This window comes from Martes martes (assembly GCF_963455335.1).
Source record: "Martes martes genome assembly, chromosome: 1".
In the NCBI taxonomy this organism is placed as follows: Eukaryota; Metazoa; Chordata; class Mammalia; order Carnivora; family Mustelidae; genus Martes; species Martes martes.
Genome location: NC_137888.1, coordinates 1,059,339 through 1,082,004, shown reverse-complemented (window position 1 = coordinate 1,082,004; position 22,666 = coordinate 1,059,339). Strand labels below are relative to the sequence as shown.

Below are 22,666 nucleotides of genomic sequence, written 5' to 3'. Positions count from 1 at the left end.
CATTTTATGGCCTGGCAGACACCCCTTGCCCTGTGCCTACTCGTCGGCAGCCCGTCAGGGGCACTGGCCGGCCAGAAGCCTCGATCACGGCGGGTCTGTGGGGCGGTGGGGGACCAGGCGGACACAGGACCGCGAGGGTCGGTGGGGGGGTTTGGACAGCCGCACCCCCACCGCGCACCGTCTGTAACCCGCGTGACGGCTCTGTCCAGCAGGCGCCTGGCCGGTTTTCTTCCAGGTGATTTATTTGCTTGGCTGGGGGCTGACATCCCAGGAGGAGGTCACATTCCATTCATAGCGGCTTATCTGGGCTGTCAGGCTGGCCTGGGAGGGGGTCTGAGACTCAGCAGAGCTCCTGTCGCCCAAGTTCCTGCTTGCCGGGTCCAAGGCAGCTGGAGGCATTTGCAGAGACCTCCAGGGAGCGCCTGCTGTATGTGGACTCACAGCCCCGCGGAGGCGGGACCCACAGGGTGGAGGGTCGCCTGGGGGCAGAGGCCAGGCTCCGAGGGCATGGGGGAGGGGGCTTATTCCCATGGGGGCTCCTGACGCCCCCAGAGGAGGGTGGTGCGGCCCGCCAGGAGTTGTGCAGATGCTTTTCCAGACCCTGCAGAATTCTCCCCGAGCCCGCCACCCCCGGCAGCCCCCCTCCACTGGCTGTGTGAGGCCTTAAGGGGGAGCTCCTGAGGAGGGGTTGGGGGCGGGGAGACGGTGGGGCTGCCCTGGGGTGAGCAAAGCTGGACGAGGAGGAAGGTGGCAAGCTCGTCCCCGTGGGCACTGCCTGCTGCCTCCAACCCTTCACCCTAGGCCCCGGGGGCCCCACGCTTCATGCCCTCCGGGGACGCTCCAGTCAGCTTGCTGTCAGCTGTGAATGGGGCAGATGCCAGGGGCTTTCCAAACCTGGGCCCTGCCTGGAGGGTCTTGGCCTCCAGGTGGAAGGACACCGGCCAGGGCGGGGACCCCGGGGCAAGGGGGGCAGGTCTGCCCGCGGGAGAGGCACCAGGGGTGGGGGGAGGGAGCCCTGTGAGCTCAAGGACCAGACTGTGCCTGGGGCTGAGCCGTGGGCTCCTGGGTGGGCTCCCCCGACGGCCCCTGGGGTCGGACCCGTCCAAAACCCGCCTCGCGCGGGCGCAGGGGTGAGCTGCCTGACGACCTAGGACTCCTGCAGGGGGGCCGACGCCAGGGACCACCCTGGGGCTAACGACGACTTCCCAAGATCTGCGGAATGTGCCCCGCAGCCTCCGGGACGCGCCCCCCGGAGGGCACCATCCCCTTCGCCAGGATGACCCCGTGGGAAACCCCAGGGGGCGTCTGGAGAAAACCAGCAGCTTTGCACAGATGTTAATCCTCTTTGAAACTGGACTTGGAAGTTTAACCAAAGAAAACAACAGTGGTTTCGTTCTGAAGGGGTCAGAGTCCCCCGAGTGTGCATCTCCATCGACCCTCAAGGTCCTGGAGGAACGAGGGGGGAGGCACGGCCAGTGTGCTCAGATGCCCTGGGACGTCTGGACGGTAGAGCACTTCCGTAGGGTTCCTAAAATAAAAACAATCCTTTACTTCCGTACGTGTTTTCTCAGCGGACTGCAAACCACCGGTCCCGGCCGCCTCTGAGTGTGGCTTTGCCGTCCCCGTTCCCTGCGGGTGGGAGCCTGGCCGCCTGCTGGGAGGCCCGGAAGCCCTGGGGCCTTCGTGGGCTCGTCAGACCGACCCCGCCCCATCCTGGGCCCGCAGCCTTCACCATCTCCCGTCCGTCTGTCCTCACGAGAGGCTCTGTCTGCAGCAGCAGGCTCGAGGGGCCAACGTGGCAGGCAGCGCCTAGGCCCGGCAGGACCCGCTCCTGTCCTCAGCCCGTGTGTTCTCTGCTCTGCACCGTGAAGGCCCCTCTCTGGCTGTGGGACCCAGGGACTCAGTGTCTCCCACGTGGCAGACGGGCTCATGGAGGCGCAGGCCCCAGGAGGGCCGTGTCGGGGTCCAGATGGCGCTGAGAAGCATTGAGTGGGGGACGGATGCCGCTCCGGGGCCCCCAGCCCCACGTGTGAGCGTCACGGAAGCCCAGAGCCTGCTGCTTCGCAGGGCAGGACGGCAGCATGACCCCACACGGGGACGGGGCTCGGCTCCTGACTCCTCTGCCCCCAGCACGAAGGCAGGGCTGCTCCCATCGCCAAGCCCCGGCTCAAGTGTCCGGGGTCGGCTCCTCTGCTCAGCCCACCCCGTGGCCACGCCAGCTCCCTCATGGCCTCCCGGGGAGACCGCAGCAGCTCTGGCCTCCCGGCCTCACTGTCCAGGTGGACCACACAAGGCATTGACAGGAAGGTCCGTCAGGACAACGTTTAAAGTCAACACGGAGAAGAAACCCCAAGGGAGCAAGAGACAGACCCTCAGCTCATTCTTCCTACGGGTTGTTTAAGTGCAGGTGGTTTGAGGTGTGTCCCAGGGACAGGCGGGCCGTGGGGGAAGAGAGAGGGGCTGTGCCACATCCCTGCCGGGGGCCCGGGGGTCAGCCCCGTCTCCTGTGCACGCTCAGCTCATCTCCAGTCCTCTCCCTCGGGTGGTGCCAGAGCTGCTCTGGACTGGGTCGACCCCAGGGCCTTTGAACAGCCCATTCTGGAGTCTGAAGCTTTGCTGTTGCCGTTGTTCTTGTTACAGACAGGCCGCAGTTTGAGAAGAGCTTGGAGACCCTCATCAGGGGAGGGGAGGAGGCCATCGAGGCGGGGGTGTCCGGCCCGTGTGGTTTTCCGGAGGGACATGGGCAATGGGTGTGTCTCCGGAGTGCCCCTGCCCCTCCTGTTGGGCACAAGCTGGGGCAGGAGCTCACGCACACCCGGGGCGGAGGGCCATGAGCAGCGGGCCGGCAGGTGCGTGTCTCAGGAAGTCAGGCGGAGCAGCAGGAAAGTGGTGGACACGGCTCCTCGGTGGCCCTGTGTTCAGGGGTTGGGGACCACTTGCCACCAGGGAGCCCCCCCTGCAGGTTTGGCAGCAGACCCTCCCCAGCATCCCTAGACCGGGCGATTGGGTCCGTGGTCGGGCTGGGTGCAAAGGCCCCACTGTTGGACCCACATCCAGAGTTCGGTTCATGGGGCCACGGGAGAAGGCCGGCGCCTCCCTGGTGAGTGTGGGGGCTGGGGGGCTCCCCGTCCCGGCAGCGGGAGCGTCGGCGGGGACCTGAGTGCCAGGCAGGCTGCGGGGGTGAGGCCTGACCGTGGCCCTGACCGTGCCCCGTCGCAGGGGGCTGCAGGCGGGAACGGGCTGGCTGGGTTTGGGAGGGACATCTGGTGGGTCTTTGGGGTGCCGGCGAGTCCAAGGGGTGGACAGGGTCTGGAGGTTGGGAACAGGGAGCAGGGAGTGTGAGCTTGTGTGTCAGGGGCTGACACGACTGCGGAGGCTCCCGGGGGGTGAAGGGGTCCGTTCTGGCCCAGGGCTGAGCACCGTGGGGGCTCAGTGGGTCTCCTTGGGTCCCCAGTGAGAGGCACGCTGGAGCCCCTGTTCTTCTGCGAGGGGACACTCTCTGACTCCAGGACAACTGGGACCTTCGCTGAGCAAGATTTTCAAAGGGAATTCGCCTAAAATTCTGCTCAGCGAAGGGTCAGCTTGGCTGCTGATTCTGGCCCTCGCCCTCCCCGTGCCGTGTATGTGGCCGCATCCCAGAGCCACGCTGTGGGGATGGGCCCAGGGAGACCAGCAGGGGTGCGGGTATGGGGTCTGGGGTATGAAGGGGGTGTAAGCCCAGTGCCCCGTCTTCAGATCAATCTGTGCTCAATTTTATAACTTCCCGCGGGTCACATCTCTTGTGACTTTGACAGCTTAATGGAATATCCATTTCCAGCTTCATCAGGAAGGAGGGGCCTTTAACCAGCCGACAAGGTGGCCGCGGTTGGACGCTGGCTGGGCTGAAGTCAGGGACGGAGGCCGCCGTCCGGGCTGCAGACGGGACGGGGGGTTGGAACCGGAGGCGCCCCTGCCCCGGAGCTCCCGGTCGGCGGGAGGCGCTGTCCACTCTGGGCTTCGGGCTCGTTCCGGTGCTGACTCCCGGAGGTGGGGAGCCTGTCACCACGTGCCCGCCCTCTCCGTCGGCCCTGGGCCTCCCGCTGGCCCGCCGGCGGTGTTCTCTGCCCGCTCCGGACGGTGGGGCGCCCGGCCCAGCCTAGCTCCGCCGTGACGTGGGTTCAGTGGCCGCAGTGGCGTTGTTATTCTCGTGGAAGAGCGTTTGCTTCTTGATGGCCCCAGCAGGTGTCCGAGCAGCTGGCCGACAGACGCCCCTGCGCGTGACCTGGACCACTGACCCAGCGCTCCCGAGAGCCGGCCGGCCTCCGTGTCCGCGCGTGCGGAGGGGGGCCACAAAGCGACAGTGTGGGGCGCTGAGACAAGTGCTCCTGCGTCTGTCCGTCCGCGTGTCCTGCCCTTGCCCGTGCAGCTCGCGGCCCCAGCCTTGTGCGCGCACGTCGGGAAGCCCGCTGCCGCCCCCAGAGGGAAACACTCGGTCCTCTTTCTCTACCCGCCCGGCGTCCCCTTCGCCTGCCCCACGAGACCATGGCTCTCCGCGAGCGAGCCAAGGACGCCCGCGAGCCGGCCGGGCGCACTGGGGGGTCTCTGTGGACTCCGAGCTCACCAGGAAGGAAGGCGGCGTGGGTCCCCAGCATGCCCCTGGGGCCGATGCCACCAGCGCTCATCCCAAGTGTTGAGGGGGAGACGAGGGCATGGCCTGCGGGCCTCTTCCTCATTGACAGCAAGGGCGCCCTCGCGACCTGTCAAGATCTACCTGTGGGCCCCGTGAGCGAAGCTCGTGGCTGGTCCGGCCTCCAGGACATGGATGGGTCTGGGGGAGTCTGTCCCACTGGTGGGAGGCCAGGCGGCGTCACAGCCCAGCCCACCGCACGCAGCAGCTGGGAGTCAAGACAGACGGGGCTGGCCGATGGGGAGGAAGCTTGGGGGCTTGGCCCCAGTTGTGCCCCTACCTGGACACCTCACACTGACCCAGGAAAGGCCAGACCTGCCCCTTCAAACCGCATATCCGTGACCCTGGAGGGCGAGGCCAAGGCTTTCCCCTCCCAGCCGGGAGCCGGTGCATGGCAGCCCCTCCCTGGAGCCCACCGAGAGGACACAGGCCTACAGGGGACCAGGACGGTATTGGGACAGGAAAAAACCAAGAAAGGGACAGTACCTGTTTAGGAACGTTTATAACAATCTGGTGCCACCGAGACATCTTTATTGTATTTTATGAACGTCTTTGCCAGCGCGGACTGCGGAGAAGAGCGAGTCCTCGTCGCTGCTTGAGAAGCCCGTGTGTAAAGGTGTGTAAAGGTCCAGACGTTAAAAAGGAAACTAATCACGTCCGGCTGGTGTTTAGGGGAACTCTCCAGGGGCCTCGTGCTGGGGACGCCAGCGACCGACCCTCCGAAGACAGCGTCACCAGCAGAGTCTGGACGTGGGAGTGCAGGGACGGGACAGACGGAGACGAGGTGTCTGCAGCACGGGTGACGCCGCGCCTGCCGCTGCTACCAGGAGCCCCGGGAGGGCGGGGCCGGGAGGAGGAGGCCCCTCGGAGCACCAGGAAATAGCAGAGCCTTCCTGCTCCCCGCCATCGCCATCGCCATGGGGGGCAGTGGGAGGGGGCGGCCTCCGCCTGCATTCTCGGAAGTACTGAAATTCCTAAATTCTAGGTACTTAAATTCTAGGATCTTCGTTTCTTTGACCCGGTGCTCCCACTTTTGGAAATCTGTGCTCCGCCAACCAAGGCTCCCCCCGGCAGGACGTCAGTCCAGCGTCACTCAGAGCAGCGAAACCAGGAGACCCGCCGGCAGCAGGGCTGTGTGAGCGAGTGTGGAGCGCGGGGCGGGTGTGAGCTCCTCCCCCACCACACACGCACCCGCCGTGCCAGGGAGCCCCCGGGGCAGGCGGGCCCGGGCACGGGGAGAGCGCCACTGGACCTCCGTGTAAGGGCAGCTCCTCTGTGCCCGTGGGTAGGAAGGCCAGCGGTGAGGTGGGTTAACTTTCACCTCCCAGGCCTGCCTCGGACGCTACGGCTTTGCTTCCGCAGCTGAGGGATTCTGTGGCCCGTGCCCAGTGCCCGCTCCCCGAGACTGAGGAACCGAGGTCTGTGTGGTCTGTGGCTCCCCCTGCCGGACAGTGCGGTTGGACAGCCGGCCGTGGGCGGGGCCAGGGTCCTCAGGCCCAGGGCGGATCCCAGTGTGGACGGATCCCAGCGTGGACGCTGGGGCGGTTTCCAGCCGGTGCAGGAACAGGGCCTGGTTTCCTCCAGGCACTGCCACTCTGGACGGTTTTGGGTGCTTCGAGCCTTGGGGCTTGGGATGAGGAGGGCAGCGCTGCCTGGGGGGCTGCTGGAAGGACCTGGCTCTGGGGGCGGGCCTGTGGGGGGGCTGCGGCCCCGTCGTGTTCAGCCAGAGTGAAGATCCAGGCAGGCACACAAGGGTGTCTGTGCCCACTCAGAACTCGTGGGCTAGCTGGTGGCCCTCTAGCCCTGCCCCTTCCACGAGGCACTCTGGTTGCCGGCGGGCTGCGGCGCGTGGGGGTGGTGCTGGCAGACGGCCACTCTGGGTCTCCCGGACGTCCCGTGAGGCGGGGACGCGAAGGTGGGGCTCCCGGCACGGCTATCTGTTCTGTGACTATTGTGGCCCCGGCTTCCGTCCCAGTTCTGTTCCCTGCGTTCCGGGTGCGATAGGTCACGTGGTCGCAGCTGTGCCCGGGGAGTTAGCGAGGGTCCGTGATGGGTGGCGGTGCCCGTGGCTCCGTGGCCTGTGGCGCGGGCCTGCGTGGTGGCCCCAGGCCGGTAGGCACCCCAGGGACCACGGCCAGCCCCCACCGCCCCGGGCCATCGAATACCCCTCCACCCCCTATGCCCTTGGATGCGTTTCCCTTTCCGTCACCCCACCTGGTTTATCAGCGGGACAAAAGCGGTTTTCTCTTTCTCCGTGGGAGGGGCCGGCAGAAGGGGGCCCCGGCAGAGCCCGGTGTGTCCAGTGGGTGTGGCGGGAGTGGGAGCGAGAGCGCCCCTGCGTGCGCCCCACGGGGGTCGCCGTGAGACAAGTCCCCTTCCCAGGGGTGGGTGCGGGGGCCAGTCCTCCCTCATGGAGGGAGTCCCGTTTCCTGCCGGTCCCTCCACCTCTGGGGACACGGTCATCGGCAGACAGGGTTCCGGAGGCAGGTGCTGGCGGGACTCGGGGAGAGCCCTGGGCCTGGAGCGGGGACCCGGCTGCGCGCTCCAGCCGGCGGTGGACAGCAAGAGGCCAGCATGGGGGGACACAGCGTCACATTTTAGTCCCGTGCCCGTCGCAGGCAGGGTTCCTGCGTGTGGCCCACGGGCGATTCTGTTTCTTTCGCCTTCCAGCTCTCCTGAGTAAGGGCGGGAAACGGATACACGTAAGGGACGGAAACGGCCGCAGACCCGGGAGGCGAACTCAGCATGGGGGCGTGCGGAGGGCAGACACCACCCTGGGGTCAGGATGCGGGAGGCCGCGGTGGCATCTGTAGGGTTAAAACCCAAACACACGGCCTGGGTGTCTGCTCATTCCCACATCTGCCCAGAGCGGGGGGCACACCTGCCGCTCTGCTTCGCTGTTCCCACCTCTAGAATCAGAGCTGGGACAGGAGAAGCCGGTGCTGGGGTCCCACCGAGGTCGCGGGGGTGTCTGTGACCCTCGGGTCGACCGGCATCCTCCGAGACAAGTTTTCCGAAGGAGCAGACGGGACTCGCTACGGCCTGAGTCTGTGGGTCCCGGGGCTGCGTCCCCCCTGCTTTCCCGAGGCGCCGGAGCAGGGCCAGGACCCGGCAGCCGAGGCCAGAGCGGGCATAGGGCACGTTGTGCTGACTCCCGGTGGGCGGCCGCGGCCGGGCTAAGACCGCAGGCCGCTCCTGGCCAAGGTCCACGTAGGACAGTCAGGGTCCTGTGGCAGTTTTGACAGGCGCCTCCTTCCCGCTTCGTCCAGGGCCTGGGCAAGGTGTCCAGTTCTCCTGTGCCACAGTGTCATGGAGGCCAGCTGGAGGCCAGCACAGCGCTGTGTGCTCCGTGGGGCTGGGCAGGGGCTCCGTGGGCTGAGCCAGTGCTCCGTGGGCTGAGGCAGTGCTCCGTGGGGCTGGGCAGGGGCTCCGTGGGCGTCCCCCGCCAGTTTCTGCCGCGCCCCCCCAGCACACCCACCCCCCCAGCAGCCGTTTCCACAGCAGGCGAGGACACCAATCCCCCCACCGCTCAGGATAGCTCTGGGGGAGTTGGTGCTCCCGCCCCCTAGCCGATCCCAGCCCCTGGACTGCTCCCCATGGATCCTTAGGAGGGGGTGTGAGTCCCAGGGCTGCCGGCACGGATTACCACACCCCTGCAGCAACAGAAGTCTCTTGTCTCCCAGGGCAGGGGCCGGAGGTCTGAGGTCAAGGTGACCCAGGACTGCACTCCCTCCCGGGCTCCAGGGGAGGGTCCCTCCTGCTTCGTGCACATTCAGGCCCCAGGTGTCCCTGGCTGGTGGCCACGTCCCGCCCGTCTCTGCCTCCCTCTTGCTGTGGCTTCCGCTCTGTGTCTGTGTCTCTCCTTTTGGTTCTTCGTAAGGATCCTGGGCTTGGGTTGAGCCCCTCCTAGTCCAGGCTGGGCTCCTTGAGGTCCCTAAGTCATTGCATCTGCAAGGCGCTTTGCCCCGACAATGCCGGTCACAGGCTCCCTCCGTGAGGCTTTAGGCATGTTTTTGAGGCCACCACCCCCCGCCCCCCGGCTGCAGCATCCCTGACCCTTTGTCCCTCCCACTGCCCGTGGGCCACCCTGTGATGTGGTGTGGATGCCGGCTGTGCCCCAGCCGTGCAGGAAGGACACCCCGGCGGGTCCTCCCAGGAGAGCTGGGGGATCTCAGAGCCCCGGCCTGCCTGCCGCCCTGCAGAGCCCCGGGGGGCCGGCACTCGACCCCAGCTGGAAGCGGTTCCTGAGGAGGATGTGGGGGTCCAGGTCGGGGTGGCTGGGCCAGTGCTGACCTGGGGGACTGTCCAGGCCCACAGAAGGCCCAGCCCAAGGCTGGTTCTGGTGAGGCCTGAACACCGGGTCATCCTGGAGTGACGCATGCGCCTGTCCTCGACATCCCGTGGGCTCAGGCACACCCCCGGGGACCGGACCCTCCCCGGCGCCACCAGGCCGCCTTGGGGCCGTGACAGCACGTCGTCCACCCGGCACAGCGTGCGCACGCCTGAGACAAAACCACCAGACCCCCCGCTCCTGCGTCTGGCTCTCTGTCTGCTTTATTCTTACGCGTGAGTTCTGTTCTTGTATCTACCCAAACTGCCCTCGCAAAACCCAAAACTAGAAAGTTCTCACATGACAAGAACGAGGGCAACACTCGTGTTCTGCTCTAGGCGAATGTGGTCCCACAGCCACAGGGACACCCCTGCTCCCAGGGATGTACTTGCCCGTGTCCTCCTGCCTGGTGGGCTCTCCCAGCCACACGGTCCGTGGCCACCAGCCCGTCGTCAGGCATCAGCGGCCCCGCAGTCCACCTTCTGCCGACGCGCGCGCCCACGGTGGGAGGGTGGGAGTGACACGGGCCAAGCGCTGACCCCACGGGTCCTTCGCGTCCTGAGGGCGTGGCCCCGTGGCCGGATCGAGTCCCGCCAGTGCGGTAGCGCTCCTTGGCCACGGGGAGGACGTGGAACTGAGAAGGCAGAGCTGTGGCCAGGGGGCGTCCTGCCTAGGCTGCCGTGGCGCGAGCCTGGAGCGTGCTAGGGTTCGGGGGTGACTTGCTGACCAGCTGGCTGCGTACCCCCCGTGTCCGGGGCAGAAACACCCGTCGGATGCTGCTTGAACTCCACCACGCGCCGTGTGTTCCTCTCTGTGACGCGGCTGTTCCTGGGCCTTTGCTGTGCTTCTGGAGATCTGGGCGGAGAGCAGCCCCGGGTACTGTCCTCGTGGTGGCCCGTGGTCAGGAGTGGGTCTAAGGACCCCGACTGTGTCCCCACCCAGCCTGCCCATGTCGGCCATGCTGCCCCGGCCAGGCACAGGGCCCAGGATCACGGGGTGGGACCTGGAGGGTGTGGGCGGATTTGGGGTGCTGGCACATAGGAGTGTTCAACCCCTCACCCCAGTCAGACGGGAGCGTGGTCATCACAGATCGGGGGCCCGAACAGGTCAGCAACTTACCGGTCCCCTCCCCATGGGAACCTGGCCTCGTGAGCCTGCCTCCGGCTTTCCATGAAGCGTCCAGTTAATGAGAAACCCGCCAGACCCTTAAAATCTAGTCGGACTGTTCGCGGCTCTTTTTGCCCTCACAGTCCCTGCCCTGAGGTGCCGAGACACCCCCACCCCATCGCCCCTCCCCGGCAGGGGCACCAGGTCCTCCCCAGGTGTCTCCCAGGGTCCTGGGAGGTCCGGGGCCGGGCGCTGTGCTGTGCCTGTATTTGGGGCTGTGGGGGTGAGTCACTTGTCTCCACGCTGCTGAGGACGTCAGGCCCCGGGAGGCTCCGGTGAAAACACTAGTCAAAGATTAATTTCCTGGGTCGGGAGCTTTTCTGTGAAGCCCCATGTGGCCCCATTCCCAGAAAAACACTTCAGCGGCCGGCGTGCGGGGACTCTGGTCTCGGTAAATAACCTGCGAGACAGGCCTCGCGCTGGCGTTGGAGCTGGTCGGCCCCCAGACTCCCGGAGCAGGGACTGCCCATCCGCAGGCTGGCCGAGGCTACCCGTCCCCGTCCTGGCCGCTGGGCTAGCATCAGCCCACGAGAGTTTGGTGTCCCTTTGTGGGGAACAGGCTTGCGTGGTCTTCCCTCCGTCCCACATCCTGGCCCGTGGCGGTCTCCTGTGTGCCCTTAATGCACAGGGCAGTGGTTGTGCGTGGGGCCTCTGCCAGGAGGGTCCCTACCTGCCGGCCTGCCCGCCGGGGTTTCCGATCATCAAGCGCACGAGCTGGGGACAGCTTGCGAGTCTTGCATTCACCAGGACATGGACCGTGATTCCTGTCGGGCACACAGAGCGGACAGGAGTGCGGCTCTGCGGGTGTGAGGGCGTCGAGGACGAGCCGGGCACCGGGGCGCACAGACGGCCGGCAAGAGGCTCCCTTCACTGGAAGCAAAGCCCCCGCGGGTCTCGAAAGAGGCCAGGAGCAAACCTGGAAACCAACTAGCGGCAAAGGGGACCCAGGTCCATCCACGTCCCTGGTTTTAAAAAGTGGGAAATGCGCGCGGGGCCCCGAGTGGAGGTTTGCGGCGGTTCATGGAGGACGGAAAGGCTGTCGTCAAACGTATGGGGGGACCAGCCTCACCGGCCGACACAGAGATCACACGGCATCTGACTGGAGACGCGTGGTTTCTAGATGCGACGCGAGCTCCGTCCCTCCTCCGAACACCTTTGTTCTGGTGTACTTGACACCGCCACAGCCCACTGGCGACTACTGTGCCGGTCCCCACCATCATCAGGGTTGCCCAGAGCGACTGTCACCGTGGGAGGAAGCCCGTCTCCCCGGCCGCGAGCAACCGCGCCCCTGTGTTGCCGGGCATCTGTGTTCCGGGCGGGCGGTCAGTGGAACGTGCCCCCCTTGCTCGGACTGTCCCGAGGCCCGTCTGTGGTAGCAGGTGTCACGGCTCTGCTCTTCCTCAGGGCTGGGCGACACTCGTGGCTTGGGACGGGGCGGTTTCCACCTTTGACCGTCAGGGACCGTGCCGCTGTAAATGCTGGCGTGCACGACCCCAGGGCGGCGCATGCTTTCGTTTCTCTTGGGTCCGTTTCCCGAGTGGCTCTTTAGCTCCGTGTTTCATGATTTCAGGACCCGCCAGCCTCTTCCTCGGGGCCTGCCCTGTTCAGCTGCCCCCCCCCGGTGGCTGGCGAGCTCAGACTCGGCCCCCGGCCCCGACTGCTTCCGCTTTGCCCTTGACGCCACCGTCCTGGCGGGTGTGACGCGCAGCCCACGTGGCCGGGCTCCGCACCTCCCTGACGACGGGTGCTACGGAGCTTCCCTGCACGTGCCCGCAGCTGTGAGGACGTCTTCCTCCGAGAAATGTCCGTTCGGGTCTTGGCCAATGTTTTAATTGGATGACGTGTCTGTCGCTGGGTTGTGGCCAGTCTTTCCAGCATCCGGACACCCGTCCCTTGGTTGTTACATGATTCTCAGTATTTCCTTCCATTCTGTGGGCTTTTTCCCTTTCTTGATGGTGTCCTTTGAGGCATGAAAGTTTTAAAGTTTGATTTAATACAATTTCTTATTTTCCCTTGTTGCCTAGGCTCTCGGCCTCGTATCTGAGACTCCTTGGTGAGGTCCAAGGTAACAGGGACTTGTTCCTGTTTTCCTCCACGAGTTTCGTCAGCTCTTATGTTTAAGCTTCTGATCCATTTGAAGTTAATTCTTGTAGATGGTGTGAGGTAGGGGTCCTCTCCGCTCTCACCTGTGGACGCCCACTTGGTCCAGCTCTGTTTGTTGAAATGCTGCTCTCACCCTGGGTGGTCCTGGCCTTCCTGACCGTGATGTGTGCGTCGCTGCACCGTCCGCACGTCCAGCCTGGGGCCAGCTCCGCATGGCCTCGCTTAACGTGGTGAGATTTGGGTCCTCCGGCTCTGTTTGCTCCGGTGCAATGTTCTGACCCAATGGTGAACAGTTACGTCAACAACTTGGATAGCTTAGAGGGAACGGGCAGATTCCTAGAAAGACACAAGCTCGGGAGACTTAATGAGAAGTAGACGATTCAAATAGGTCGGTAGCCGTTAAAGGAGATTGACTTAATAATCCAAAAAGTACCCGTATGAAGGAAAGCCCCGCTTTGCAGCTGGATTCTGTCAAACAGTTGAAGAATTAAGACCAGATGTTCAGAAACTCTTTTAAAAAATAAAAAGGGAGAAACAGTTCCCAGCTGACTTTATGAGGCCAGCATTACCCGAACCCCAAAGCCGAGCACAGACGTCGCGAGAAAGCAAGCCATGGTCCAGCATCTGTGCTAAGTGTGGACACAGGCACCCAAGGAGCAGCGAACAGAGCCCAGCGGTGAAGAAAGCTGCTGTTCGGCACCACCCACGGGCTCTGCCCCAGACACGCAAGGCTGGTTTGACGTCTATGATGCCACGATTCCTGTGGAATAAAGAATGAACTGATGGGGTCATCTCAATAGACCCAGAAAAGCCATTTGATGAAACTCAACACGCTCTTGTGATAAAAACGGAAGAAAGTAGGAGTAGAAGGGAGCGTTCTGAGCCCTGTAAAAGGCATCCGCTAGAACTCACGCTGACGACCTGCCTGCCGGGGGAGGCCACACGTGTCCCCCACGACCGCGCACGAGACGGGTGCCCCCCACCACTTCCACTCGACATTGTGCTCTGTGCACACACCACACGGTCGTAGAGATGCACGAAACACGGCTTCAGCTCACAGGTGAGTTCATCAAGCTCCAGGATACAAGATCAACGTGAAAATCAATAGAACTTCTGTACGCTGGCAACGAATGATCCAAAAATGAAATCAGGTAAAAACATCCATTTGCAAAAGCACAAAGGAGTAAAGTACTCAGGAGTAAATTTAGCAGGAGTGCGGAACTTGTACTCTGGGAGTCGGAAGCAGCCTCGAGGGAGGTGAAGATCCGCGTGGAGAAACGCACGGTGTTCGCGAACCAGAAGACTTCCCAGGGGTCGCGCGGCAGCCCCCCGAGCAGCAGGCCGAGCCCCCCGGCCGGGGGCCCCCACACGGCCCGGAACCAGCAAGCAGAGCCTGACCCTCAGACAGAACTTCCAGGCACCAGCAGGACCCCGACGACCTCGGGAAGGAGCAAAGCGGGAGGCACCCCTCGGGTCTCAGAAAAGTGTCCGGAGTCTGAGCGGACGCGCTCACGCTCTGCTTCGGGGCGACGCTGGACGAGTCCGTGGGGAGCTCCGGAGGAGGAACGAGCTTCGAAGGACAACGTGCAGTGAGAGGGGCTGTGAGGACACACCTGGGTCATTTCCCAGGCCATTTCCCGATGTCCCGGGCTGAACCCCCAGAAGGCACAGGAGACAAAGGCGGGAAGGAGATCCTATTTGCATTTCGGACGCACAGAAAGGAGGGGTGGCGAGGGCTGGGCTCAGTCACACACCCCCGCTCCGTGCTTTGCTGGCTGCTAATGTGCCACACTTCCAGCTCTCCCCGTCCGCGTCCACGTGCATGGACACGCATGTGCACACGCAGGAGCGTCCGTGTGCACGCACACACGTCACACAGCCGTGTGAGCTCACCCCACACGCACGCACATACATGCTTCTTGGTTAAGGGGAGCGGCGGCCTCCTGACCGCTGCCCGGGCACTTCGTGTGCCTCTCCCAAAGCGAGGGCTGCCGGCGGCGTCCGTCCATCCTCAGACGAGCTCCGGGTCCCGTGCTGGCCTCTGCGGAGCCCGCGGCCCCGGCAGCTCAAGGCCTGCGCGCTGCGCCCGGGCCCGGCCCCTCCGCCTCCTTGCCCCGAGCCCCTCCCGCCTCTGTGCCCCGACGTGGACGTCTGTGGGGAGTCAGGCCAGCTGTCCCGTCACGTGCCCCCGCTCTGACGTCTCCAGCCCCTTCCCCACGTTTGGAGTCAGGCATCGGCGAGTGCTCTCCCGGGGGCCTTCCCTCCAGAGGTGGGAGGCGGTGGGTGGAGTGGCCGCTGCAGCCGGGCTGAGCTGACCCGGCACGTTCTCCCCGTGACCCTGACGCCCGGTGAACTTGCCCTCTGACCGCATCTCACGTCCACAGGCCATTCTTCCCAGCGGTTGGCCTGCAGTGGTCAGGGTCGCTTCCGAGGGCAGACGCGGCGGGCTGGGGCTGTAGGGACCCCGCCGGGAGGCCCAGGCTCTCCTGTTGGTTTCTGTCACCCTCGGGCCAGTGGTGTGCTGGGCCGGGCTTGGGGACACGTGCCAGCCCGGCCCTGCGCAGTTCCGTGGTCCCCGAGGGCGACAGGAGCGACAACCCCAGGGCTTCCTGAGCCGGCAGGGGCTCGGGGACCGTCTGAGGGGCGGCCCTGCTGTGGGCCATGGGGCTCGGAGGGCACGCGGCGGGTTTCTGACAGGTGAGTGCCCCAAAAGCGACTCGGACAGGCGGCGTCACCTTCCGGTGCCTCCGAGGGCCGATTCTCGCGGCTCACGTGTGGGTGTTTGTGCTCCTTCAAAAACGAAAATAAAAGACCACATCAGTCAGGAATCCAAAACAGGCGGCCCAGCAAGACGCGACAAGCCCCCGGCGGGCGGCAGGGGCGCGTCTGGCCCCCCGGGCTGCTCGCGGAGGGAAGGGCAGGGCGGGCAGCGTGCTCTGGGCTTCTGGGGGCGGCAGGCGTGCCGGAAACGCCTCTGTGACGGCCGTGGGCGTGCTGGGGTGGGGGTCAGGTCAGTGTGCCCCTGCACACCCGCACCTCCAGGTCTGTCCAGATGCCTCCGCCGGCCTTCTGGCCCTGTACCCGGGGGGCTGCTCTGCACAAAGGGCGCTGCTGCCCTGGGGGGCTTCTCCCGGCCACAGCGACCTGAGCGTTCAGCCATCCCTGGGGGTTCCCCTCCTTTGTCTCCTGGGGGTACGGAGGTGCTCAGAGGGGGTTGCGTTTCCCTGTAGATGCTCCGTTCTCAGTCCCGGGGAAACCCAGGTTGGGACACTTTCTGGGGAGCGACCAGGAGACCCGTGTGTCGGCCGCCTGCCTCAGGACCGGCGCCTCAATGAGAGTGGGCGCTGGGGGCTGGGGGCTGGCAGCTGCCGGCAGGGAGCTTGGTGCTCACAGACCCCGAGTCCTGACTCAGCATCACAACCTGGGAGCCAAGCCCTGTTCCCCGAGGCTCGGGCTAGAGCTGTCCCAGTAGTCAAGGGACTTCCTGGCGCGGCTCTGATGCGGCATTCAGTTGGGGCCCTGCCGTGGCCGCAGAGTCTGGGGTCTGAGCCCTGGACCCGGCACCGATCAGCGGGGCGGTTTTCGTGGACCACAAGGAGTGACTTCTGGGCTGGGGGCTTCGGAGAACCAAGTGCTTTCAGAAATTTAGCACCTGACCCAGTGAGCTTTTTTTTTTTTTTTTTAAGATTTTATATATTTATTTGACAGACAGAGATCACAAGCAGGCAGAGAGGCAGACGGAGAGAGAGGAGGAAGCAGGCTTCCTGCTGAGCAGAGAGCCCGATGCGGGACTTGATCCCAGGACCCTGAGATCATGACCTGAGCCGAAGGCGGAGGCTTAACCCACTGAGCCACCCAGGCGCCCTGACCCAGTGATTTTTAAATGGATGTCCCCTGCTTCTCTGTCCCCATGGGCGACCTGGGGTGATTATCCAAGCCCTGACTCCCATGGCACGAGCCAGACGGGACCCTTTACACGGAGCTCAGGTCGGAGCCTCGGGATCCAGACCCTGTGGCGTGTGTCCCCCAGGACCTGGGCTGGGAAGGGGCCTGTGGCAGCCCCAGCTGGAGGAGCGGGCAAGGGAAACTGACCTTCACCACAGTGCTTTCCGAGAGCCGTTGTCTGGGTATGAATGGGCAGGTGCATGTGTGGGGACGTACGACATGTGAGTTTGCCTGTGAACACTGCCTGAGTGTGCATTGTGTGGGTGTAAATTGTGTGAGCATATGCGCACACGCGTGCTCGCTCACATGCACGCACACGTGTGCGCATATGCTCACACAATTTACACACAATTTACACACGTGTGCGTGCATGTGAGCGAGCACGCGTGTGCGTGTGCATGGGAACGTGCGTGCGTGTGCACGCGAGAGTGTGAGCGCGTGTGGAGGAGACTCGAGGGGCAGTGCCTGGTGAGTTGCTTGCTGGAGGGCGCGGAGACCTGGGGGCGGGGCCACGCCGTGAAGTTGACCGCTGGAGGCTCTAGCCGTGCTTTGTGCTTCGGGGGATGCCCTGGAAGGCGGCCGCGAGGGCGGGTGTGGCGAGAGGGGTGAAGGGGGGACTGCTGGGCCGCGGCGCGGGCGCCAGTGTGGAAGCAGCTACCGTCCCTCTGGGTGCAGCCTGGGTCCCTGTTCTGCCCGGAGGCGAGCTGAGCCGGTGGCTGCAGGGCCGGCCCCACGGGCGAGTGGGCCCAGGGCCACCCAGAGGGACAAGGGAGCCGCCTTCCGACGGATGTGCCCGGGTGCGCGGGAGAAGGGAGAGAGCCTTTGGAATTTTTGTCCCGAGATTTTCCGGAGACACTTTTGGCATAAAATCACATTAGTGGATTTTGAAGCAAAGAGACAGCTCTCTGCACGTTTCTCAGAATTCCGAGCGTTGTGGGGATTAATGCTGGGAACACGGCCTCGCCGAGACAGATGTTTGCATTTGGAAGGCCCCACTCTGCAGAGGGGACACAGTGTTCCTCTTCCCTGAAATCCGAGTTCTGACCCGAGCAGCCAGGCCCTGCCCTTTGGACGGTAGCTGACTGATTGCATGTTCGGTGCCCTGAGCTGGGGACAGCTGGGGACACGTCATAGCGGCTACGTGGCTGAACCCAGTCCCGGGGGGAGGGTGGGCTGAGACCCCGGCCAGAGCCTAGGGAAGACAGGATGTTGAGGGGACGTGGGAGCTAAAGTAGAATGTCACGGCGAAAGAAGTGTGTGTGATGGCGGGAGTGGGTGTGAGTGTGCGTGGGCGAGCCAGGGTGTCTGTGTAAGTGTGCCGATGCCTTCTGACTCTGCCTCCTCTGGGGTCTCTGCCGTGAGCCAGGAAGCCTCCTAAGCCACCTGGCGGCCGTGCCCCGTGCGATTCAGAGTCAAGGCAGAGCGCTGGGCCGGTGCTGGGCCGGAGGCCCCTGGGGGCCTCATGTGGACGGGGAAGCCCACCGCACCTGCACCCCTGTGGCCCGGGGACTGTCTCTGGAAGAGGCCCAGCACCCAGCCCCATGCTGGGCACCCAGGAGAGGCAGAGCCCCTTCTCTACGCAGGGTCTGGGCGAGGGTACGGGGAGACCCATGTCTGCCTGGGATGTGCCTCTACCCATTGCATTTCCAGTATCCACCAGCCCCGTAACCCTCTTCTGCCTGCCAGACACCAGCCGCTGTGGCCTTCTGTCCCTGGAGCCGCCCTGGGGTTCGCTTGGAAACCCTCAGGACAGGACAGTGCAGAGCAGGGGACGGGTGGTGCCCAGCCAGTGGCTCGGGCCAGATGGAGATGGGGTGTCCCAAGGGCGCTGGGGTCTGAGCAGGTGAGAGCCTGGCCCCGGGCGTGCATGGACGACCCGCCCTCCGAGTCTTCGGCCGGTGAAGGTCTCAGAGGCAACACTTGTTCCGCACGAACTGGAAAGCTGAGCATTTTTTAAAGTTCCGGTTTGGCCACAGACTGGTGGCCCCCGGCCAGGCCCTCCCGGCCGTTGCAGGGTCTCCCAGCGCACGTGGGCCGGGGCTGTCCAGCGGTTCCCAGCCTTGCCCTGGCCCCAGCAGAGCCCTTCCCAGGGCCAGGTCGAGGAGGGGGCACAGGGTCTGCGGAGGGAGGGGGGCCGTGCGCGGGAGCAGGGACCCTCTCCTTCTGTGGCTGCTGCAAAGACCGGGGAGAAGTCGCCCCAGGGCCTGTCACCTTTCCCCTTTGGCGACAGCGGAGAGGTGGGGGGAGAGCCTCCCCGCTGCTGGAGCCAGGAGGGGCGCGGCCTGTGGGCGGGGAGGGCGGAGCCAACTGGCCCCGCCCCCGGCGCGCAGACCCCGCCCGCGGCTCCTCCGGGGCGCACAGCACTGATGGCTCCTCGCCCCTGCGGCCGCCTGGGCCCGCTGCTGCTGCTGCTGCCGCTGCTGCTCCCGTGCCGCCCCGCCGCCGCCCAGGCCAACCTCCTGAGCCTGAACTGGCTGTGGTCCACTAGGACCGACGGGCCCCCGGCCGAACTGGTCTCCGCGAGCCCCCATGGGCGGCCCAGGGAGGACGCCGCCACGCACGTGGCCCCCCAGCATGGCCCCTCGGAGCAGGGGAGCGCCCCTGCCAGCCCCGCGCTCCCCATGGAGAGGCTGGAGGCCGGCCAGGGCAGGGCCTCCGCCACACCGGCTGCCTCCACCGCGGGCCCGGACATGAAGGAGGAGAACATCGCCGGCGTGGGAGCCAAGATCCTGCATGTGGCTCAGGGCATTCGGAGCTTTGTCCAGCTGTGGGATGACACTACGACCCCCGCGGGCTCCCCCGCGACAGAGACGCCAGCCCCTGTGTCCCCCACAGCCCCCCTCACGCCGGCCGGGCCCTCCAGCGCCCCCCAAGAGAACAGCACGGCTCTTGGGCTGGGCAGTATGGCCCCGAGCTCTCCGGACACCCCAAGGATGGAGGCCGGCACCCCGCCAGGGCCCACCCAGCTGCCTCCCTTCCCGGGCGGGCCCTCGCTGCCGCCACCTTCTCCAGGTAGAGCTGCTCTGTCCTTGGCGCCGGGTGGGGCCCCTCCCTGGGGGAGCCAGCCGTCCCCGGGGCGGCCCCGGGATCCGGACGGCGGAGGACTCCTGCCCGTGGCAGCCCGTCCCAGCCAGCGGCGCCGACTCCCTGACATCCGCAGGCGCTCTCCACATCTGCTTGCCCTGGCGACGGGTCCCCCGGGCGCCCTCGCTGCTCCCTCGGCTCTCTCCTCTGACCCCCCCACGCTGGTGGCTCGGATCCCGCTCTCGGCTGTAACTGCGGACGGGGGTGCTTGGGCTCCTCACGGGGCTGACTCTGTGGGGCCGGGTCTTGCTGGTGTCTCCGCGCTGCTGGGGGCGGCCCCGCTGACCCCCACCGGGCAGCCCGTGCCCGGGGCCGCTGGCCGCTGCCTGCCGCTGCCTCCCTCCCTGCCGGTCTGCGGCCGCCTGGGTATCGGGCGCTCGTGGCTGCCCAACCACCTGCAGCACGGGAGCCGCGAGGAGGTGCAGGCCGCCGCCCGGGCCTGGGGGGGCCTCCTCCAGACGCGCTGCCACCGTTTCCTCGCCTGGTTCTTCTGCCTGCTGCTGGCCCCGCCCTGTGCCGCCGGCCCGCTGCCCGCGCCCCCGCCCTGCCGCCAGTTCTGCGAGGCTCTGGAGGACGCGTGCTGGAGCCACCTGGCCGGGGGTGGGCTGCCGGTCCCCTGCGCCTCGCTCCCGGCCCGGGAGGACGGCTACTGCGTGTTCATCGGGCCGGGTGCAGGTAACTGGCCGGCTCTCCTCCCCGCCCTGTCCCTCTGGCCTGCCAGGTGAGCTCGGCCGGGCTGCAGGGAACCCGGCACGAAGGCCCCCGCCCCATGCACGATGTGAGCGGGAGGCAGAGGGGCTGACATGCTGCCTTAGCAGGGGAAAGGCTGAGCTCCGGAGGGGAGAGAGGGCTCGTGACCCTGGCTCTGTGCACGACAGGCACCAGCTCTCAGCAGCAGCCCTGCCTGAGCACCGTGGCTCCTCCAGTTCTCCCCACGGCTCCGGGAGAGCCCGTGACACCCGCAGTCCGGAGGGGACACTGAGGCACAGAGCGGTGATCTGCCTGAGGGAGCCAGGATTCCAGCCAAATTCTGGCCCCTCCTCTGGGCCGTTGTGGCCCAGCCTGCATGGCGGGGGGGTGCGGGGCCCAATGCTGGAGGGAGAGAACTTGTTCAGAAGGTCAAGGGGTCACTGCAGGCAGTGAGTCTGCCAAGGTCACAGAGCTGTCCCAGCCGGCGTCTGTGAGTGCTGGGGCACTCCTGGGCCTCTCCCCCAGCCTGAACTGTGCCCCCGTCGCCACGTGGTGGGCAGGGGACAGAGTGAGGCCGTAGCCCAAGAGAGGCCCTGCCAGCTGCCTCTACGTCCCGGGAGGGCCGCTGAGCGGTGTGGATGCTCCCGTTCGCCCTCAAGGCCTCGGCCCCACTCCAGGGGTCTGGGTGTCCTGCTTGCCTGCCCTCGGGACAGCCTTGCCCTGCTTCAGTCCTGGGGTTCACTGGGCTTCGGAGCTGGGCTGGTGAGGGTGGACCCCAAGGTGGGGCTGTCACCCCGCCGTGGCCCTGGGGGACGTGCGTGGGAGAGTTCCTGGCCCCTGTGCCCAGCTCCACTGAGGAAGGGAGCGGGAGGGGCGGAGGAAGGGGCTCCAGCGGCCACAGACAGGTGAGCTGGGGAGTCTGAGCCCCGCGTGCGAGCGGGAGTTACCAGGAGGTAACGCGGCAGAGGAGCCACACCAGGAGGCTCTGGGAGACCCGGTGGGTGCCAAGCGGAGAGGCCCGTGGCTGCCCGAGAGTCGGGGCCCAGGGGAGGCGCACCCGGGGCTGCTGGTGCGGGGGGCTCGACGTCCCCATGTGTGGTGAGGCCTCGGTGAGCTGTTTGCTCCCATAGGCGCTCGTCGCCCAGAACACCTGATGCCAGGCTGGCGTGGCCTCCTCGAGGGTCTGTGCCGTGGCGGTGGCCGTGAGCCGTGTGTGGGCGCCCAGCACTGCAGTGAGGCCTCCGGGGCCGCTGAGGCACAGCCCGCCTCCTCTGCCCCGGGGGCGGGGGCACGGGGCCTGCCCACGTGCCTTGCCTGCGCCGGGCCCGCGCACACGTGGGTCCTGCCGCCGGGTCCAGCCGGTCTCCTCGGTCTGGGGGCTTGGCCACTCTGGGTGCAGGCTGGGAGCTAGGGTGACGCGGTGCTCACGTGGCCTGGGCAGGGAGGCGTGGGGCGGGGACCGTCTCTGAGCGCAGCTGCCTTGCTTAGCTGAGTGGCGGGACAGGGACTTCTTACCGGACATCTGCACACCTTGGCAGGGCCCCCGGGCCGTCAGGGAGGCCGTGTTCCCGGCAGAGCCCTGGGGGACTCCTCAGGCAGTGCTCACCGCCCACACCCCCTCGGGCCACAGGTGGGGTCAGGAATTTATCACCGTGAGGGTCCTTCGTGGGTGTGGCCTGGCTGGGGAGGGTCCCGGGGGAGCCAGGGCTTGGGCTGGGAGCATCATCCCTCCTCTGGTCTCCCAGCAGGGGATGCCCCCACTGCCAGGCCCCTGGGCCTTTCCGTCCCCACCTGACGGGGACAGGCAGGGCAGAGGGAAGGCCCTGATCAGGAGGGACCCCCGGCCCCTCCTCCCTGTGGGTGGCTGGTCTCCGGTGATGAGTGTGAGGACCCGGGCTGAGTGAGGGCCCCGGGCTACATGGGAGTCGGGAGGCTCTGGGGTGGGGGGAGTGTGGAGGGGCTGAGGTGCTCTGTAGGGAAGGAGGCCCGAAGCGGGTGCTGCGTCGTTCCTGGGACCCAACCAGAGCTGCCCACAGCGGCTTCCCCTGGAGGCCGCGCTGTTTCAGTCCTTTCCGTCACGTGTGTCCAGCGTGGGGGCCCCAGGCTCCAGGGCAGAGATGGCCCCCGCCCCCTTCACCCTGGAGCAAGGGTGTGTGGACGGGTCACCTGGTAAGGCCGCAGCTCTGTCCAGCCTGCTGGACGTGCCCTTCCTTACCTGCTTCCCTCCTGTCCCCACGGAGAGAGCAGGTGGGGGAGGCCCTGACGCCAGCCCTGGGCAGGGGGACCGTGCAGCCACTGGTTGGGGCCCAGGGAGGTGGTTGAGAGGAGAGAGCTGTGGGGGACCCGGTGCTGTGTCTGTCTACGTCCCTCGGGCCTCAGGGAAAAGTGAGTAGGGCCTCTACACAGGGGAGGGTCAGCCAGCAGGGCGACAGCCCCGGGGAAGGGGGCACCGAGTGGGGCATCGCCACAGGACCGTGACGGGCAGCCTGGGCTTTGCTCTCTGTGCGCATTTCCTGATGTCCCTGGGAGTGACGGTGAAGACAGGTCCTGTCCTGGGCCTGGGGGCAGGTGGTGTTCCTGTTTGCAGGGGAGAAACTGAGGTCTGGTGGGAATGAAGACGTGTGCGTGCCTCGTGGCTAGCGAGAGCGAGCCGGGAGGTGGACGCAGGCAGTCTAGCCCCA

At 66.0% G+C, this 22,666-nt stretch overlaps 1 protein-coding gene and 1 long non-coding RNA gene across 4 annotated transcripts in view; one reads left to right on the top strand and one right to left on the bottom strand.

Moving 5' to 3' along the window:
- Window positions 1-22,666, top strand: part of COL18A1 (collagen type XVIII alpha 1 chain) — an 85,211-nt gene that overhangs the window by 18,012 nt on the left and 44,533 nt on the right. Inside the window, exon 1 of one of the 3 annotated variants that reach the window (XM_080819488.1) lies at window positions 18,558-19,223. The exons of 1 other annotated variant lie outside the window; for it this stretch is intronic. In XM_080819488.1, coding sequence (XP_080675614.1) covers window positions 18,578-19,223 — 646 coding nt within the window. In that variant the 5' untranslated portion in view covers window positions 18,558-18,577. Of the gene's footprint in view, window positions 1-18,557; window positions 19,971-22,666 lie in introns of those variants that run through there. One more of the 3 variants, XM_080819487.1, reaches the window with a different exon arrangement.
- On the bottom strand, window positions 9,205-10,382 carry LOC308359227. The gene is made up of 2 exons (XR_013968397.1): window positions 10,116-10,382; window positions 9,205-9,851 (listed from the first exon to the last, which is right to left on the bottom strand). It is a non-coding gene; the product is annotated as an uncharacterized lncRNA (long non-coding RNA).